Source organism: Betta splendens, chromosome 2, assembly GCF_900634795.4.
Source record: "Betta splendens chromosome 2, fBetSpl5.4, whole genome shotgun sequence".
NCBI lineage: Eukaryota > Metazoa > Chordata > Actinopteri > Anabantiformes > Osphronemidae > Betta > Betta splendens.
The window spans coordinates 4,675,454-4,693,990 of NC_040882.2; the positions used below are offsets into that span (position 1 = coordinate 4,675,454).

Below are 18,537 nucleotides of genomic sequence, written 5' to 3' on the forward strand. Positions count from 1 at the left end.
GTTTGATTCCAGCTTGTGTGCTAATCTAGTAGGCAAAACAAATCCTTAATAAGCACTCCAGCAAAGGTCTTGTCTCAAAACATTCACTCATTGAATTTCTAGTAGGTGTAATATGGTAATGACATTTACCAAGAACATTTCTCGACTTCTAAACATGCGTGATCCCCACTTCATTGGATTCCATTAGTGCTTAACAGAAAAGTCCTCTAGCTCCGTATGGATGGATTTAAACAGGTCCAAACAAGTTTGTATCTAAAATATGTTTGCGGTGTACACTCGCGCTGGTGGGGATGTCTGTAAACCTCACATTATCCCCAGCGAGCCTCTGAAGTTTCAAGGATATGACTAATACATGAAGAATTCATAAAGCTTGCCAGATTCTTTTTTGGATGCTTAAACCCTGTTGCTGATTTGGTCTTTTGAAGTCTTTCTACTTGGCAGTGTGTCTCATTAACAGCGCCGCTTCAACAAGGCTCACTGATGGCAGAGTGCGTTGCATAAGAAGAGAGAGAGGCACTGGAGAATGGAGATCTATTGGCGTGGAAATCAATGGTTATCATGTCGGGCAGATGCTCGCTTCTCGTATTTGTTGTGGCAGCGCTATTGGAAAGAATTCATGGTGTTTGATTATTGTTTGTGCCATTTATTGCTGAAAGGTTTTATTCACCTTTGTGGTCGTCTCAATCAGTGTGTTCATTTTTACTGACAAATGAATATATTAGTTGATAATTCATCATATGACAGTAATTAAATGATGCAATGGTGATGATACTAAATGTGTCCACCAGATAACAATACACGGGGAACAAGTCTGATTAATTAACGCTCGACAGCTTCACACTTAAACTGAGGTCTGTTTAAGGAGTAGGAACGCAAAACAGTTCTGCCACACCTGAAATGTCTGTCTCAAGTTCTGGTTCAACCACGAAAACACAAGCGACGCTAAAATAATATGTGTGCAGCTTCCAGTCACAGTAATGTATATTTTCACCCAAGTGGAAACACCTGTTATGTAGCTTTTCATTAGCAGGATGAGAACATGCGTATTTTCAGGCATAAAGGTCCAGATGTTGTAAGAAGTATTACAGTTATTTGCGTGGGCTGAGGTGCTGCACTTCCACACTTTGCATTTTCTAATGATACTGAATGACACTTACAACGCAATTGTATGAAGTTGAAGGATGAAGAAACATCCTAAGAGACATAGATGATGAGATGACAAATATCGCATTTTAGATGTCATTTACACCTAAATTGATGAACTAGATACTAGATAATCTGGATAATTGCATCTGATCTCAAGCTTTTGCATTTAGACCTGGCTGTGAGATCTCTCATTGTGTCCGATATGCCCAGATCCTAACCAGATCTCATCATGGAAATGGAGTCACTAGAGCCGGATTAATCAACAAAACCAGAGAAAAATATTTTTTTCCTTCATTGAGGGAACATGTCCTGTTGTTGTTAGAGAACACATTTGCTCGCTAAAGCATCCTGAATGACTCCGTTCTCGTCGTTTTGATGGCAGACATGCTGCACACAAACTTGAATAGTGTGCAGTTGTATGTTTAACCTCACATTCAAAGCTGGGAAGCACTTCTCTTTTTGGCTTCTGGTGGAAATTGACCCAGCAAGACAAACAGTGCCAGCCCTGAGCACTAGACAGGGAATGAAGGGCTTATTCCCGCAGTAATGTTTATATGGATGTTGTTGAGTCCTTTTTTGTGTTCTAACACTTTTTTTCGGTTTTGCTGTTGTTTATATTGCATGGATTTGTGAATCAGACAACAGGATTAGGGTTTCACATTGCTCTTTTCAACTTCATTGTGTTTCTTTACCAAAGCTGGGTCAAAATGTTGCTTCCAATCCCCGCGGGATTACCAACAAAAGTGACATTTTCAGCAGGCGCTTACAGGCCGCTCACCACAGAAACGCATTCACCTCTTAGCGTTATCTACCAACTGCAACTGTGCGTCTGCTTTGGTGACATCATCTCTAATCCAATGGATATTACTCCTGTTTATTGTAATTTTGCCTTTGTTTTTCTTGTCTGCAGTTCCTCCAGTGTTGTCAGTGTTGCAGCAGTCCTTCAATGCCACAGCTGACTACCAGGAATCAGTCACCTTCACCTGCCTCACCTCTGGATCTCCGGACCCTCTGGTTACTTGGCACAGGTACCACCCACGTTAATGCATAGCACTGGTCTCTCATGAGCAGCCTAGAGAGATAAAACAACCCCTAAACATGTTTAGCTACAGCATATATGTAAATACATGTATACACATGTCAACTCCCACATTTAGGCTTGTGTTTCAAAGCCATACGCATTAATCCGTTGCTGTAACAGCTTCCACGGTTCTGGAGAGGATCGCCTCGTACCTTGGAACCAGGCTGCAGGGATTTGCTCTCATTCAGGAGCAAGAGCGTCGCTAAGGCTGCACACAGAAGATGAACGATACCACTTAGTGTGGGTTGGCAATCACTTCTAATGGCACAATTGCTCCACGCTATGTATTTATAAATCAGCTAATGATAAACACACTGGTGCCATACACGGGTCATTGACTCCTTGGACCCGAGCTCGTCTCCTCCTGGATGACACAGTCACGGTTCTCTGTTGTCTCGATGGCAGAAACGGGTCATTGACTGAGTTTGAACGCAAATAGTGAGTCTTGATAAATGCTCTAACACTCATCCTACAAGTACACAGAAAATAGCGACCGTTGGTGTTTTCGTGCCAGTGTATACGGTAGCGCTCCACCCCCTGGAATACACTATTTTCTGGGGGTGCTATATACAGCACTTGACAGCTCACACGTTGTGATTCCATATTAAGCTGATTCTAATTCCCAGTTCTGACTGACTTGTTTCCAGCCAGGCCTCACACGTTGCCATCAGCACCTGGAGAGAGCTTGATAGCCCTCTACGAACTTCACAACTTGGCATCCCATAATTAGCATGACAGGCTATTTGCACCTGAGCACCCATTGATAACACTTTATTTGCATCCCAGTGCAATTTATACCTTTTCCTTGATGGCTACCGTATGTCATCTTTAAGGCCCATACTTTGTACCTGCTTCGTTATCTTTTGTCCTATTAACTGCAAACGAATTACCACTGAGCAGTTTCCAGTTTATTTCACTACTTATTTTTCTTTGGGCTTATGCTCATCAGGACAGGTTGTTATGCTGGATGCTCTCCCTGATGCAACCCTCCCTAGTTTTGCACCAGGCAGAAGCATTCTCAGTGCCTGGGGATTTATTTGGGCAACTCTGGGCTTCGTGGCTTTACAGTAACTAGGTTCACTCTGACGCCCTGTGAAATGTGTTGCATATCCAGGTTTCATAAAGTCTCCAGCGCTGTTGTTCTGTGTTGATTGAATGAGTTTGCACATGCAAGCGCGTTATCACTCAGCAGTGATCAAACTTTCATGAGAGACATAGTTGATGAGACATCTAAGAGCTTAACGGTGATGCACCACCGTCCTCGGGCGAGATTCTGCAGCTTGTTCTTAATGCTGTGCTACACTGAATACAAATCAATGGCTATCCATGAGGGACTATAGAAAAACAGGTGGATATAAGTTCAGAAGTAGATTTGTAGTAATAGAGACATGCAAGACGTGCAAAATATAGCGTCAGTATTGTTAAAATGTCAGCATTGTTTACTCTGCTCGGTAGAAACGCGCGTTTCCCCATAACTACAGTTTCACGACTGACAAAGGAAGGAAGCGGCAAAGTGGTGGCCGGTAAAATAACACTTAAATACAGCTCTGAATTGAACATAATGACACATAACAGCATTCAAGTGTGAAACACCCACACTTAGCGTTCACTCTTACAAATGTCATGTTATTATTTCCTCTCGTTAATTACGTTTTGTAGTAGCCGGCTCTCTGTGTTGTGAATATTAAGAGGTGAGCTCGATGGCCAGTGCCAGAGGGCACTACCTTCTATATTATAGTGCAAAAGTGCAGTTTCCCTGCAGATGTATTGACTGCTAACTAAACTACAGTATAACACTGAACAGATTTGCTCAGATTTGATTAGTAGCGTGAAAAAATCCAAACTGCTTTATTTCTTTCAATCCCCACACTCTGAGACGGGGTGTTATTGTGCTTTTTTGGGCTTTTGTGCTAATATCATAGACATGAAGTGATGATGATTCAGATCGTGCATCAGATATCAGGAGGCCGCATTCATCATCGCTTAGAGGTCACGCATTCCAGCATCTATCCTGGTGACAGGAAGAATGCATGGCCGCGTATGCATTAACCTGCTGAGGTGAATGCATCATTCTGCTTTATGCGGCTCTGTCTTCAGGCGTGATACAAAGATAATGAGAAGTGAAGTGTCTTTGTAGTAGCTGGAAAGAAGTAGTTGATCATAGTAGAAGAGGCGAGGCACAGGTACCACGTCGTGAAGTACAAACACAAACTGGAGACGCTGCACAGCTGGAAACATCCCAAAGTCTGTGGAACTCATTCTTCCTGCTCTGTACTTTCGAACCCCGACAGCGGAAATTATACTCGCTCAAGGGTGCGTTCGCTCGTCTTTCCAGCAGCTGAGCAAAACAAGGTGTTGTGATTTTAACGATTTGCCACACGCATTAACGCGCATAAGCAGATTTTGCGGCGATGGAGGCTGAGAACTGATGTATTGATTGTTTTTCAGTTTCGTATCGAGCCTATCCGTGTGACAGCTTTGTTCCCAGGGTAATTATTTCACTCACTTGCTCTTTTTTTTGGTATTTTAATAGGAAATTGAGTTATGGTTGGTGTGGTAATTACAAAAGGAAAATTGAAAGGGAAGCGTGTGGAAAATGACATCCTCATTTTGCTTTTTTTACGTCCAACGGGAAAGAATCGGAATGAAAGACGCCTTCGGAAAGATTTAAGGGTTTGACAGCGTGACAGCATCACATTTTCTAAGGTCACGACCGTTTGCTTTCTAGCTTCGTTCCACTTAAATGCTTTCGGTCAATAGTGATTGTGTAGCCTGCACATGAGCATTCCAGAGGCGTCCATCGCTTTGACCCATGCTTCATCGTGCAGGATCTCAGGATTATCTTCAACCCAGTTCTTGGTTTTCAGCTCTTATGGACAGTGGGGACCGTTTTTCAGCATCCCATCTCGGGCCCAACATCCAGAGTCATCCACAGTCGTCTCACGAAGAGTTTCCCAAACTCTGCCGCGGTCTCCGGCCGCCTCTCGCTCGCAGTCTCTCCCGAAACTAAGTTTGCCTCTATGCTTGTGAGGGGGAAAAAGACGCCGCCGCATTCCTTTGATGTCCTCCATTGTTGCCGTCTGTGTCTGCGCCTTCACAGCGGCTGCGTGCGGCGCTGCTCCGACGAACAGCCGCACCGAAGGGGGTCGTGTATTTGCAGAGGGAAAACGAAGCACCTGCTGCCAGAAGCGGCGTCTCGCTGAGAGGACGTCGTGCGGTGGGAACATGCTAATGCTAACTTTGCTGAGCAATAAATACAGAAGATGAAAGTCCTTGCAAACATGTCTGCGACCTTTTAGACGCTGCACTTTGTTCTCCTTTCGTTCCCAGAGTCAAAGTCCTCAATGTTCATCCGGGAGTACACAATTAAAATCACAGTAATAACAATCCCAGCACACTTTTCCTTGTGATGTCGCCCCACCCAGCTATCTCCTACCTCCCACCTGCCTTTCCTGTCACAAGGCGGTTTCACATCGTCCTCTGTGCATCGCAGGTAATAGACTACCTGTCAGCAGTCAGTCACTATAATGACATTCAGTGCTGCAGCTTGTGCTGCACTGTCCGTTCCAAAGATGAGGCCTCTCTTCATTTCCTTTTGGCTCGCCAGACTTATTATTACTTGGCTTTGGTGTTTCCTCCGTCGACTTTCAATTATCCTCCCTCTCACTTTTCCCGCGGAGCCGCGAGGGCGGGGCCCAAAGTCGCCACGCGTCTGTGTGTTTGAGTCTGGCAATGATGAAATTATAAGACTTTTTTGTTTTTTCTTCATAATGCCAATATTGGGTGAGACCACACAAAAAAAACCTCTAAGTCAGTTTTGTATTATGCATCATCGTGAGGCCTGTGCTTTGCTTTTCAATGCACACAGGAGCTTGTGAAGCTAAAAAAACAATAGCAGTTTTAGATTAGACCCAGACCTCATCATCAATATTGAATGATCAGGTAAAATAAGGTTTTAATATTAATTCATATAAAAACTATAACCTTTAGATGAACTCTGTTTTTATCTAAAACTAGAGAGAACTAAAGAGAACAATGCTCTGCTGCAGTAGGATTCACATACAGTCGATGCAACACGCTCTAACTGCTTTGTTCAACTTAACAGACACAAACTGCAGTTCTCATAGAAGAGTTATCATTATTCATCTTTTAGCCAGGGGAACCCTCTGGAGAACAACACTAGGTTTGTCTGTCACTTCTGTAGTTCTTTAGCTGAACATTGTTTCAGTTCATTCAGATATTGTACTGCATTGCTGTAATCACACTGCCTGAGACAACAGAACAAGTCAAACAGCGATAAAACAACAATATTATCAAACGCTTTCATCCTCAACATGTTAACATATATTAGGAAGTGCATCTTTAAAGCATAAAATCATGTATAACTGTGCACAAAAATTAAATAAATCTTTTCTTTCAGGGTTTCTTGTTTAAAAGATGTATTTTCATTGTTATTTTTTAGTAATTGAGTTAATCTTTTGCTTGTAGCCTTCATAGAGATAACGTGCAAAACACCCATGAGTTTGTCTAAATCTGTGTGAGCAAGGGGAAAAAAAGTCAAATCCCCCCCAAACCAAGCAATCCCTTTAACCTTATAGATTACACGGCTGGTTAAGCGGCTCCAAATAAACAAGCGGGGGAGGCTGCAGACCTGCTTCACATCATTATGAGTCTGCTGTGAAGCTTAAATATAGACATGGATCAATTTAGCGCTTGCTTTTTCCCCTGAATAATTTCCCTACAGAGTCCAATAAGAAAAGGCGTAGAGACGACACTGTATTCCGCATCACGCCACACTGAAGTCATTTAGTTACTGCCGCAGTCTGTAACTGAATGTACACAACAACAAATGAGTGCAGATGAGGCTCTCATGCTTCCTGAGAATATAAATGTGAGGGTTTCTCTACGGCAGATTTGGAGTCTAACTACAGATGATTCTCTGGACCAGAGCCGTTTCAGTTAAAGTATGATAGATGTTCATGCAGAGCGCTTTCATCATGCATGAAAGTGTTCCTATAAAAGCCGCCGTCATGGCTTCACCCATTTACTGTATGTGCTATACATAGACACGGAAACAAAGTCAAGCTGTTTGCACTTCCAGCATCAGCTGGCAAGATTAGACCTCTGTAGCATCAGACATGGACCTCATTTTTTTCATTTGTGCAGGAAAGGGCAGCAGCTGGAGCCGTCGGAGCAGTACATCCTCAACAGACTGGAAGGTGGGCGCAGCATGTTGACCGTCCGCAACATCCGACAGGGCGACGGGGGCACGTACTCCTGCAGGGCCACCAACAAGGCCGGGTCCCAAGAAAGGGAACTGTTCCTCAAAGTCTTCGGTGAGTCTCATGAATAGTTACATCGTGATGTTGAGCTCTTCTGCTAGTCTGCGTCTGGTGCTGATGCTATTGGTGCACGATTCATGTTGATACAGTAACTGTGCAGGCAATTATTATCCATCTTTGTCATGTTTTCTGTCTCTTAAAAGGGCTCTATTTAAATTTTAAGTAAGGAAATCTAGTCCTCAGTGTAAAACAATCATAGAGACACATTCTTTAACACAGTAATCCTCAATTATAATTTTCTTCAATGTGCTGGGGAAGTAAAATCCAAACAATAGATGTGAATAGTGAATAGTAATAGTGAAGTGAATAGAGCAAAACAACATTTTTATTGTTTAAAATGACATTTTTTGTAACAGTAGCCTAAAGTAAAATATTATAAAATGTTTTATATTGTTTATATTTTAAATAGTTTTTCATTGTACCTGTTTTATCATTTGCCACAGGTTTGAATATATATTCCTAGGGATGTTAAGGATGTTTTTATGTTTATTCATAAAGCTTTATTTTAAGGATATCCTTACATTTTCTAAGCATCTGTGTCTGTATATGGACCCTGAGCCCCACACAACAACAGCTGCATCCATATGAAATATTTCACTTATTGCTTCAATTTCAATTACGGCGCCTTTTCGATTTATATTTTCATAAACCTGCTGGCCGTTTCCTCTCCGATGACTCCGATAGCGCATTTCCTGCTCATGAAAATGTATGGAGATTTGTGCTCCAGTCATCAACATCCATGTGTTGATGTGAGAAGCACTTGTTCTTCAAAATGCACATTTAAATGAATAAGTTAAGGCGGCGGGAGGAGTTCTGCTTTTCATGGTGCTGCATCCGAGTGCAGTAGTAACTTACTTATATTGCTCTTGGCAGCACCGGTTGGGGGGGGTGACAGGCCATTTAAGCTAGACATGGTACACTATATATGTGCAGGTGCAGGCTTTGTGTTCATGTTTACACAGTGTGAGTCTAAAGTGGTTCATATTTAAGGTGAGACCCCAGTTTGATCTGTGATTAGCTGGTTGGTCGTTAGCACACGTTCATCGTCTCTCAAAACTAAACTTTTAACTTATCTTATCATTCTTCCTAACAGTGAAGTTGACATTTGTGATTTTTTTTCACAATTTTAATGCTTTCATTTTACCTCAAGCAGCACCATCAGGTCCAAGCTTTAATTTGCTGAGTTCTTGGGTTTATTACCACTAATGTCATTCCCTCCAGCCTCCACTGTTTACCAACGTGAACCTAATAACACAGTGAATTTGGTTTCTTCTGGTGCCGCAGTACAGTACGTGCATGACCGACCCTCAGGTTGTTAATCCACTGAACCACACGCCGCATTTTCACCATCCACTATTAATGTAGTCAACGCAGAACATGGTGCAACTTGGAGAATTTGGCTGAAGGTTTGACAGGCAACGCTGTGTCGAGCCGCGCTAATATATGCGTTCTGTCTGTCGGCTTTCCAGGCTGCAGTTACCCATAATACCCTTCTCTGCGTGGGCCTGCAAATATATTTACATTCATCCCCCAAGAAAGATAACTGCACTATGAGCTGGAGACGGTAGAAAACGCTAGCGTTAGCATCACGGCAGCGCCATGCTCAGGCCTCACACACATCTGGTTCCTCTGATGGAACCAGATGTGTGTGTGCACATTTCCACAGTGACCCACCTAAAAGTAGACACAAGCTGACGACAGCTGAGCTGAAGCACCCACTGTAACCGTCAGCTGGTGGAAAAAGAGCAACGTGCTCCTTCCTGCAATCTATATTTCTGGATGCATATACAGGGGAATTTATCATAGCGGAGGCAGAGATACTCATCTGTCTGCAGACACAGGCCTCACAGCCACACTTCGCCTCTTTTAGATGTGTTGTCAGTAGCCTGTGAAATGCAGCATCCTTTTTAATGGCTTTTTCATTTTTCGCTTGTTGACTGAACGCATCGCAGCATTGTTCTCCTGCAGCTCCATTCTGTCTGTTGACTAGACGCACACAATGCGGCCCACTATCCATTGTTCTTCATGTGAGATGTAATCAAACTGAACGGAGAATTAACGCTCCCCAGTCACAGACGTCCCGCATATATAACGCAAACGCGCCTTTTGACGGCGTTTTCGTTAAAGCCTCTAAACTTTGTGCCGCTACAGTGCAGCGCGCGAGGCATCGGGGGACGGCGGAAGAGAATCTATGTTGACATTTACTTTGTGGATTTGTACAGCTGAAACAACAAATAAACACATTATTGCCACCGCACAATCAGTACCATATTTTGTTTTCTGATACAGGATGTGCCAGTGGGAGGCATAATAGCTTTATGTAATGACAAGTATTACCACAGAGGGGATGCAAATGCAGTCGAGCCGCATAAGGACAAGCTCCTGCATTAACCGTCAGGAAACACACCGTAAACATAAACACACAACAAACAATGGATCGACGTATACTAAAAAAAAAAAATTAAACCAGTTTTGTCACTGAGTCAGGGTGGCGTCTGTTTTTATATGCATGGAGCGTCAGTATGACAGAAATACTGTAGCTGGATGCAACATTTACAAGTATAATTATTATAATACCTATAATTAATATAATAACATGTAATTATAGTTATTAACAAATGCTAGAGTAATACTCCTGTTTAATTGCACTGGGTACAAAGAAACTTACAGAAGCATAATTTTGGAAACCAGAACTGACTCTATAATATCCTGAACCTGGAAGGTCAAATTAATTATGGATTTTTATCTTATAGCACACAAATGCTTCTCAGTTCCTTCTTTCTAATTTAGAGTTAAACTGTTTCAGATAACGTGGTATTAATATTGTTCCCTGCAGAATGTGTTTTTTTTTATTTTCCCTCATCGTGCTGGATAAATTAAACATTTCCCATTAAACGCCTGCGTGATGAAGGGCATCTGTTCAAAATGGCTGCAGACCGCGTTGTGTTCTTCCCATTGTCTGGATTTACAGTTGTACCGTACGTGTGCGTGCGTGTGGGCGTGGGGTGCGTCGGTGTATTATTGTCTGCGTGTACATGTGTGAGTCTGACACAGGCTTCATTAGCAGGGTTTGCACCTCACTTCCTTTTTCTCACTTTCACAACTCCTGACTGTTTGCATCCAACAGATGTAAACAGCTATAACCATTCAAATGCAATAATCCTGTACTGTACATATACAGTAGCTTTGGAGCCGATCCAGCGTGTGTGTTGCTGCGTAGATGGTGTCAGTCAGTGTTTTGCAGCTTTACTGCGTGTGCATGCCCGTGTCCCTCTGGGTTCCACTAAGCAGCCCCGCGTTTTGTCAGCTCCCACAGTCCCGCGAGGCGGCTGCTCCACCCGAGGCTGAAGCCGTACCAAATTGCCAAACACGCCCCGGATCCCTCCTCTGGGACGCGTTAAAAGCCTTCACTTCCTAGTACTTCCTACTTTCCATGCACTTCTCTCCTCCATGCGGATTTTACGCCGTGCCACTTTGCAGGCGCCTCTTTCTTACGAACTTAAGTCCAATGTGTGTGATTCGTGGGACATTCTCCGTGCCCCTGACATCCGTGGAGCTCGGGTTCGTGCTTGGGCCGACTGGTGAAGAGGACACGCTTGTCAGCACTTCTCACGGTGCTCACTCTGCGTCGAAAGCCAATCACACAGTGCCGGAGACACTTCCTCCCAGATCCAAATCTAGATTTATGAACAAGCAAAAAGGTGGAACACCCAGAGAAGGGCTGGGTATTTTCTACTGGAGCAGAGGTTGTGGCTTATGCTAAACCCAGAGTGTTACTAATGTACAGTGCATAGACGATCTGTCTGTAGCAAAGTCTGGGGTTGTGTCTAAGTCTGTACAGCCTTCAGAATAAAAGCTGCTCACGCATTTACTCCCTCCACTTCTCCCTCACACCTCACCTCTGGCCTTTTTCTACTCTCCTCTTCTTTACTCACTCTTCTCTTTTTTTTATCCTTTCACTTTCTCCTCCACCCTCGCCCTCCGTGGCCTCCAGTCCAGCCCCACATCACCCTGCTGAAAAACGTGACAGCCGTGGAGGGCAGCGCCGCCATGATCTCCTGCGTGGCAGAGGGCGAACCTCTGCCTGACATTTCCTGGAGAAGAGCCAGTGACGGGCAGACCTTCGTGGACGGAGACAAGGTAGAAGCTGCCAGAAATTCCATCTGGCTGTGTGTGTGTGTGTGTGTGTGTGTGTGTGTGTGTGTGTGTGTGTGTGTGTGTGTGTGTGTGTGTGTGTGTGTGTGCGCGCGCGTGTGTGTGTGTGTGTGTGTGTGTGTGTGTGTGTGTGTGTGTGTGTGTGCGTGTGTGTTTGGGTGTGTGTGTGTGTGTGTGTTTGTGTGTGTGTGTGTGTGTGTGTGTGTGTGTGTGTGTATCATCGTAAAGCAGGGCTAGTTGAGCACACAGGAGTTAACTTATAATGAACGCATGGAGCATTTGGAGAGAGGAGCAGTTTTGCATGTTTTGATTTCCCATAGGAGCTCAAAGAAATCGTTGAATTTCCCTGCAGCTCTACTGTATGACGTGTTGACTTTGCATAGGAACCTATGGTTTAATGGTTTGGAACGTCTGTGCCTGGTCATAACCTTTTACAAATACAGCAAATCTAGGTCTCCACCTTGTTTGCAGTTTCAGGTTAAAAAAAAATGTTTCCAACTAACAATATTATTTCGTTACAGCTGTGTAGAAGTAAAAAAGGTGCTGCTGCATTGAACAGTATTGCTGATGTTGATGCAGGTGGGCAGGTGTTGGAGGCAGCACCAGGACGCGTATGAGTCCGTGTTCAAACAGCGAAGGTGCTTCTGGTCAACATGGTTGACGGTGGAAGCTGCCGGTGTCTTAGACGATGACGCTTCCTTTTTCTCCGTTCAACTCGGGGGGAAAAACAAAATCAGGAGCCGCTTTTGCTGCCGTCCGAGTTCCCTGAATTGTATATGTTTGCAGCAGCAGTGAACTATTAAGTACCTGATTATATTTAGCTGCGTGGGAAGATTGGAGGTGCAGAGAAGCAGGTGGAGATGGAGCGCGGGGCCAGTCTCCATGGTGCTGTACCGGTGCTGGGATCAGATTACAGCGCTAGCACAACACTGTCATCACGCTCTTGTTTAGTTCATGCTATTTTGTACTTTCCCTGGATAATAGCAAGTATATTAATATTTATCTTCTGTATATAGATGGCACTGACTATTGAAACTGATGTATTTGCTAAAATTAATACTGTAAAATATCAAAATGAGAAGCCGTATTTAATTTGACTGGCCCCACTAATAATAATAAGTCTCACAATTACCTGCACTCACAGAAGAGCAGGTTGGTTTAACTTTAATCACCCACTCAATTGGTTTTTCATGCTATTTGTGCCGCTGGAATATTGGGCATTACATGCGTCCATGTATTGTTTTTCCGCTGTTTCTGTCCTTATGGTGGCCATTAAAATGTCTGAGTGTTTAATTTATTTAGACGAAACTGGCTCTTTGTGCTTAGCCTGGTTGAGTACTAAAAGAAATAGCCGACATTAACAGGTAATTACTTGTGTATGTGGCCATAAAAAGAAAAGCAGGCGTCATCGTTTCCATCTGCCATACATGAAATGCTGCAATTAAAGCCATTTATTGCCGGTGGTGCTGCTCCGAGCCCATCCGAAGGCAGATGCTGGAAACATTCCATTCAAGAGCCGATGATTGATCCTCGTTCTTCAGCGACGCCGCACAGAGAGGAGGTCGCGTCACAAGTCAATGCGTCGGTGTTGGTAGTGATGTACAGTTCAAAACCTCAAAGACTCACAATTAAAGGAGGGTGAAACAATACGCGCACATCATTCACCTTAGTTGTTGATTCTTACTTTTTTTTTTTACTTTGCTGCAAATGTTGTCTCAAGGGAAATCAGCACACGCATTTATTTTGATTAGCTCTCGGCACAAAGACGCAGCAAGAACCTTGAAGTTTCCAGGGCAAACAGTTGCACCCCTGAAAAGACGCTAAGCTTTTGTTGCGTGCGCGTCCCCCAGCGCCATCGCTCATCCTGTGCGTGAGAATGGCCCGACCCATCGCAGATCGAACGAGCTGCAGCCGCATTTACTGGGTGGAAGTGATTACGCGCTACGTCACGGCTTTCACGAGACGCAAGAAAAAACAAAACAGAGGCAAAGATGACAACCATCCTGCTGCTCAGGGAAAAGGTCACTGCGGAGATAAATGAACGTGCGCATCGGCTCGAATCGCCCGGCTTGATAAATCGCATCCGAAAACGAGAGTAAGTGCTTCTTTTTCCCTCGCAGCAAATGCAATTATGGAAATGCGCGGTGCAAACCAACACACCTAAACATATGCAAAGACAAACAGGGCTCCCGCTGCACGGGCGCATGATGGACGGCCCCAGTCACTAGGTTTAAGGCCCCACGTTCCTCTCTCAATTCACATCCAGGCCGCTTTCTGCTTCTGCTCGCTGCACCACGTGCTTCCGCTCCTCTTATTCTCTGTCGACTAACACTTTGACCCTCTGTAACGGAACATAATGGCTCCTGGAATTTAATTAGGAGCCGAGGTGGGATTTGAGTCGGGGGTGTTGTCGCTGCTTTCGGGGGATTGTTTCTCCTGTGTGCGAGGTTATCTGCGCTCCAGCAAAGCCTTCGGGGAATGAGAAGCTGGTGGCATCAAAGGTCCGCACTCGGGACTGCAGCTCGCGTGCTTATATCAGCTGTTCAAAGTGTGTTTATGTTCGCTTCAGCCGCCGCGATGAGAATAAACCTCGGACAAAGCCACAACACAGCATCCATAGCTGCAAAGTACAGTTGAATGGATAATAACAATGTTTAGCCGGTGCTTCGCTGTTACTCTGTAAAACCCTGAGTCGGCCTCTCTCTCCCTCAACCAGAAAGCCATTATTAAATGTCATTTTGTTGTAGTCGCGAGGGTGAGGTGATACAATAATCATTAGATTAGTGCAAATGTAAAGAGCCTGTGGTCAGCGCCTGCTCCGCTTGCCAGAACCCGACCACAGCGCCTCTCCAGCCTCGCTGACATTTGCCGTTGACATTTTTAATATCTGAAAATTCTCCCGCATTTGGGCTCAAATAATAACAGGAACAGACTCCGGAATCCCATGTGAGAGATCGCGCTGGAGATTGGGCTTCACACGTTCACAGATGTTCGTTTGGAAGCCTTTGAATTGGATGGCGGTGGCGTTTTGCGCGTTTCCTCTTTCTTCCCTTCCCGACGTCTTCCTCTATTGATTTTATTCCCTCAAATTTCACATTTCTTTTCCTTTGCACGTTTCATTACTTTGCGCTCTCATGTTGTCACAACACAGCTACGTGTTGCGGGACCACGGGTGCACCCGCGTCTGGCTGTTGTGCTGGTGTCTGGCCGCTTGCCTTGTTGTTCCGCTGAGCTGCATATCAAACAGGCTGTGCTTTAGGGGCTGAGTTTGTCTCCAGACACAGACCCTGTCAGTCGAGGGGGGGCAGTAATTTCCTGACTCAGAAGCTGCCTCCTGGAAGATTTCCTCTCTCGCCGGCCCGTTCCCCAGCATTCCCATTCAGAGCACACCCTCCCAATCCCATTGACCTCAGCTGGCGAAGCAAACAGGCAAAGTGTGCAGTGGCAGCACAAAGAGAGCAGAACCGAGCCCCTAAAAGCCGCTTCACCTCATTGGCTGATAGCATTGCCGTGATAACAGCTAAGATAAGCTATTCTAAACAGGATAATGCTGCAGCAGCCTACGAGTGACAGCATAAAGAGAGCGTGATTCAAAGGAGAGGGCTTCACGGCCGAGGCTTATGAGGCTTTGACGCACAATCACTATCAGCAGAGGCACACACACACACACACACACACTCACACACGCTCACACACACACACACACACACACACACACAGACTTACATGTGTCCACCTGCCTAAATAGATGCAGACAAACTACATGCTGAACAGATCAGAAGACTGAATGAGACAAAAATGATGTTTTCCCTTTAATCTATTTAAGCTGCTCATCTATGGCAATGTATGGTTTTATTATTAGTTTTCATTGGGATCACAGTTATTTGAATTGATTACTCATCAGCTCTGGACGTCATCTGTTGAACCGTCCGTTGATGTTGGACCAACTGGAATGTGGGACCGGTGGACATGAAATAATCTCAGGAAATAAATGCTTTGCTTTTTCCGCCATCTATTCTAACGCGCACGAAGCAGCGACAGGAGCACAGCGAGTGACAGGTGACTTGTTTAACGCAGGAGCTTTCAAACATTATCTGACACACAACGAAATCTTTACACCAAACAGAGCAAGGCCAGTAACTATGGCCTGATTTAACAGGTTGTAAAACAGATGAGTCAGCGCCTCAGTCAATCCAGCTTGAGAACATGAAGGTTACAGTTAATGGAGGAGACAGTACATTAACATGTGGTTAGATTAGGTTAGATACATACTTTAGCTTTCTTTGATCACATGTGAATGTCACATGATGAGGATGAGAAGAAGAGTGTTCCTGTACTTAAAAATAAAACTGAACATCTACAGTATACTGTACGTAGCATGAGCTTGGTGAGCAGCTTTAACCAGGTTTCTCATCATAGTGGAACACTTAAAGTAACTTACACTTATAGCTCCCTGTGCATTGTGGATTGTTCCCTGATTCAACTGTCAGCCTTGGATTTTTCATTTTATTTCTAATTCTCTTTATTAGGAACAAACTTTAATTCGAGTGCAATCCTGCACTCTCAGGCCTTGAGCTAAATAACCTCTATTTTTACTCTATTAAATCTGATGAATCTCGGTGCACGTAGGAATGAAGAATACTGGGACTGCAAGCTTGTGTGTAAGATATGTATTTTATTTGTCCAAAGTTTCTCATGGTTGTACATAGTATGTACTGAGGAGCCTAAACCGAGTGTGCTTCATATTTCCTTCTACTGTTTGTGAAAGTTGGCCGTGACAGCACACCCGTCCTGTAAAAAGCCTGTCTTTCTTCACTCGTCTCTTGGGCTGGTCCATACTGTAACTACGACAGTCATGAAATGCTGCTGCTGTGTCTCTTATTCACGGAGGCTTCAGGAGCTGGAATGATACACACTCTGTACCTTTGGCTACTTATAGTCAAAATACATTCTATGAATAGGAAGAACTAACACTATGTTTTTTGCCTACAAGAAACTATTCAGCTTTCTACATATGGAGTATAAGGAAAGTGAACTTAGTACATTAGCAACGTAAGCAACATACAGTAAAGTAGTGTTTTAGAATCCAATGCAACAAGTGGCGTTGTTTCAAATCTCTGACCTTCACATGTGCTGCTCCGGTCATGCAGCTCTCCAATGCCCATGAACAGTAAAGCAGTTTCATGGGGGTGACAGAGGTTATCTGCTGCATAGCGTTCAGGAGGCTGCAGCCGCATCGCCGCGGAAACAAGAAGATGCTCCTGGGGTGTTTTTTCTCATTACGAGTGAATGTCGATTGCTGGAATGATAGCCTCGTCTGCTGTAATTGACCCGTTGCTTCAAATTGATACCATCTGTCTTCATACAGATGTAATGACCTTGTAATAAATCGACAGTTTATTACATTAACCCTGACTCTGTGTGACGAGTGACTGTTGCCTGCAAGGGAGGTCAGACTGCATCAAGGGGCTGTCATTCACCCGCCAAGCAGGTTGGGGACCGTCTGCAAACGACCCGGCAGCACAGCAGCACGGAGGGACTTTGTGGATCCCTGGGTGTCATCGTGCGTGTGCTTGTGTCTTCAGAGCCAGGACGGGCGCTTCGAGGTGCGCGGGCGCCACGGCAAGTCGGTGCTGACCATCAGCGGAGTGAGGCTGGGCGACCTGGGCCGCTTTGACTGCGAGGCCCTCAGCAGGATCGGAGGTCACCAGAAGAGCATGTTTCTGGATATTGAGTGTGAGTATGTTTAATCTCATCATCTGAGGGCCGAGAGCTGGTCCTGGTGTCTGCTCAGGAAACATCTGTTGTTTAAGCCTCCTCATGGTCCACATGTTCACATGATGTAACACGGTTATTTATGATGTCACCGCCGTACAAACACACGAATCAGACACCGCTGCAGACGGAGAGTTCAGAAGTTCAACCGCTCTTAGTTCTACTAATTCTTTTGCGCTGTGGCTGTTTTTCTTTCCGAGGATCATTATGGTATTATAAACAACTCGACTCCCTCCAAAGCCCTGCATCCACCGCACCACACACAGCCTCCAGAAGGGTTAATTAGTGCGAGGGCATCGTGCATCGCCTTTTGTTTCCCGCGCTGACAGCCCCCCGACTTACCCACGGAGCACCCATTCCTCAGCGCCGCTTGTTTGGGGTTATTTGGGGCGGGCGATCCCCTGCCTAATGAGCTCTGAAGCCAAGATCTCCATTTTGGCCTTGAAATGATTAGGTTCATTATAAGAGCGGCTGTGTTGCTCGAATGAGAGCGGCAGAAAGCGCGCTTCACACCTTGAGGCTCAGAGGAACGGCGGCGACAGGGGGCGGACGAACAAATTTATTGTGAAAGGCGGCGACGGGAGAAACGAGCTCTGTGTGTCTGTCGTCAGGCGGAAACCGGTTTTCTCCCCTTTTGGCTCAGGTGCGGTTCGGGTTCACGGGCTGCCTTCAAAACCTGCTTTGCATAGTTCTTGAAAAGTTGACATTTTGGAAAAAGTTTGACGACGTCCTCCTGCAGAAAAAAAAAAAACAAAAAAAACAAATCAAATGTCACCCGCGTGCACCCACTCTCCAGACCACGAGAAGCAAACTTTGTGTCATTATACGGTAAAGTTGTTTTGCTGGAGCCACAGCTGACAGCTTGCGTTCAGATTTGACTCCCACTCTGCAGAACAGACACAGGCTGTGAGTCTGAGCGAGGTGAGGCTGAGCCAGCCGTCGCCACCAAACTAATGAACTCATTTACTAAGTCACTGCAAGCTGCGGGGGGATAACACGTCCTCGGCTGTGACAGAGAGCCAGGCATCAATCTCTTTA

General features: G+C 44.8%; 1 protein-coding gene across 3 annotated transcripts in view; it reads left to right on the plus strand.

The window, feature by feature from the left end:
• Window positions 1–18,537, plus strand: part of LOC114850101 (neural cell adhesion molecule 2-like) — a 193,680-nt gene that overhangs the window by 149,457 nt on the left and 25,686 nt on the right. For all 3 annotated transcript variants that reach the window (XM_029142091.3, XM_029142082.3, XM_029142086.3), the window contains exons 6-9: window positions 2,057–2,174; window positions 7,394–7,563; window positions 11,564–11,709; window positions 17,310–17,460. In XM_029142091.3, the coding sequence (XP_028997924.1) occupies window positions 2,057–2,174; window positions 7,394–7,563; window positions 11,564–11,709; window positions 17,310–17,460 (585 nt within the window). The remainder of the gene's footprint in view (window positions 1–2,056; window positions 2,175–7,393; window positions 7,564–11,563; window positions 11,710–17,309; window positions 17,461–18,537) is intronic.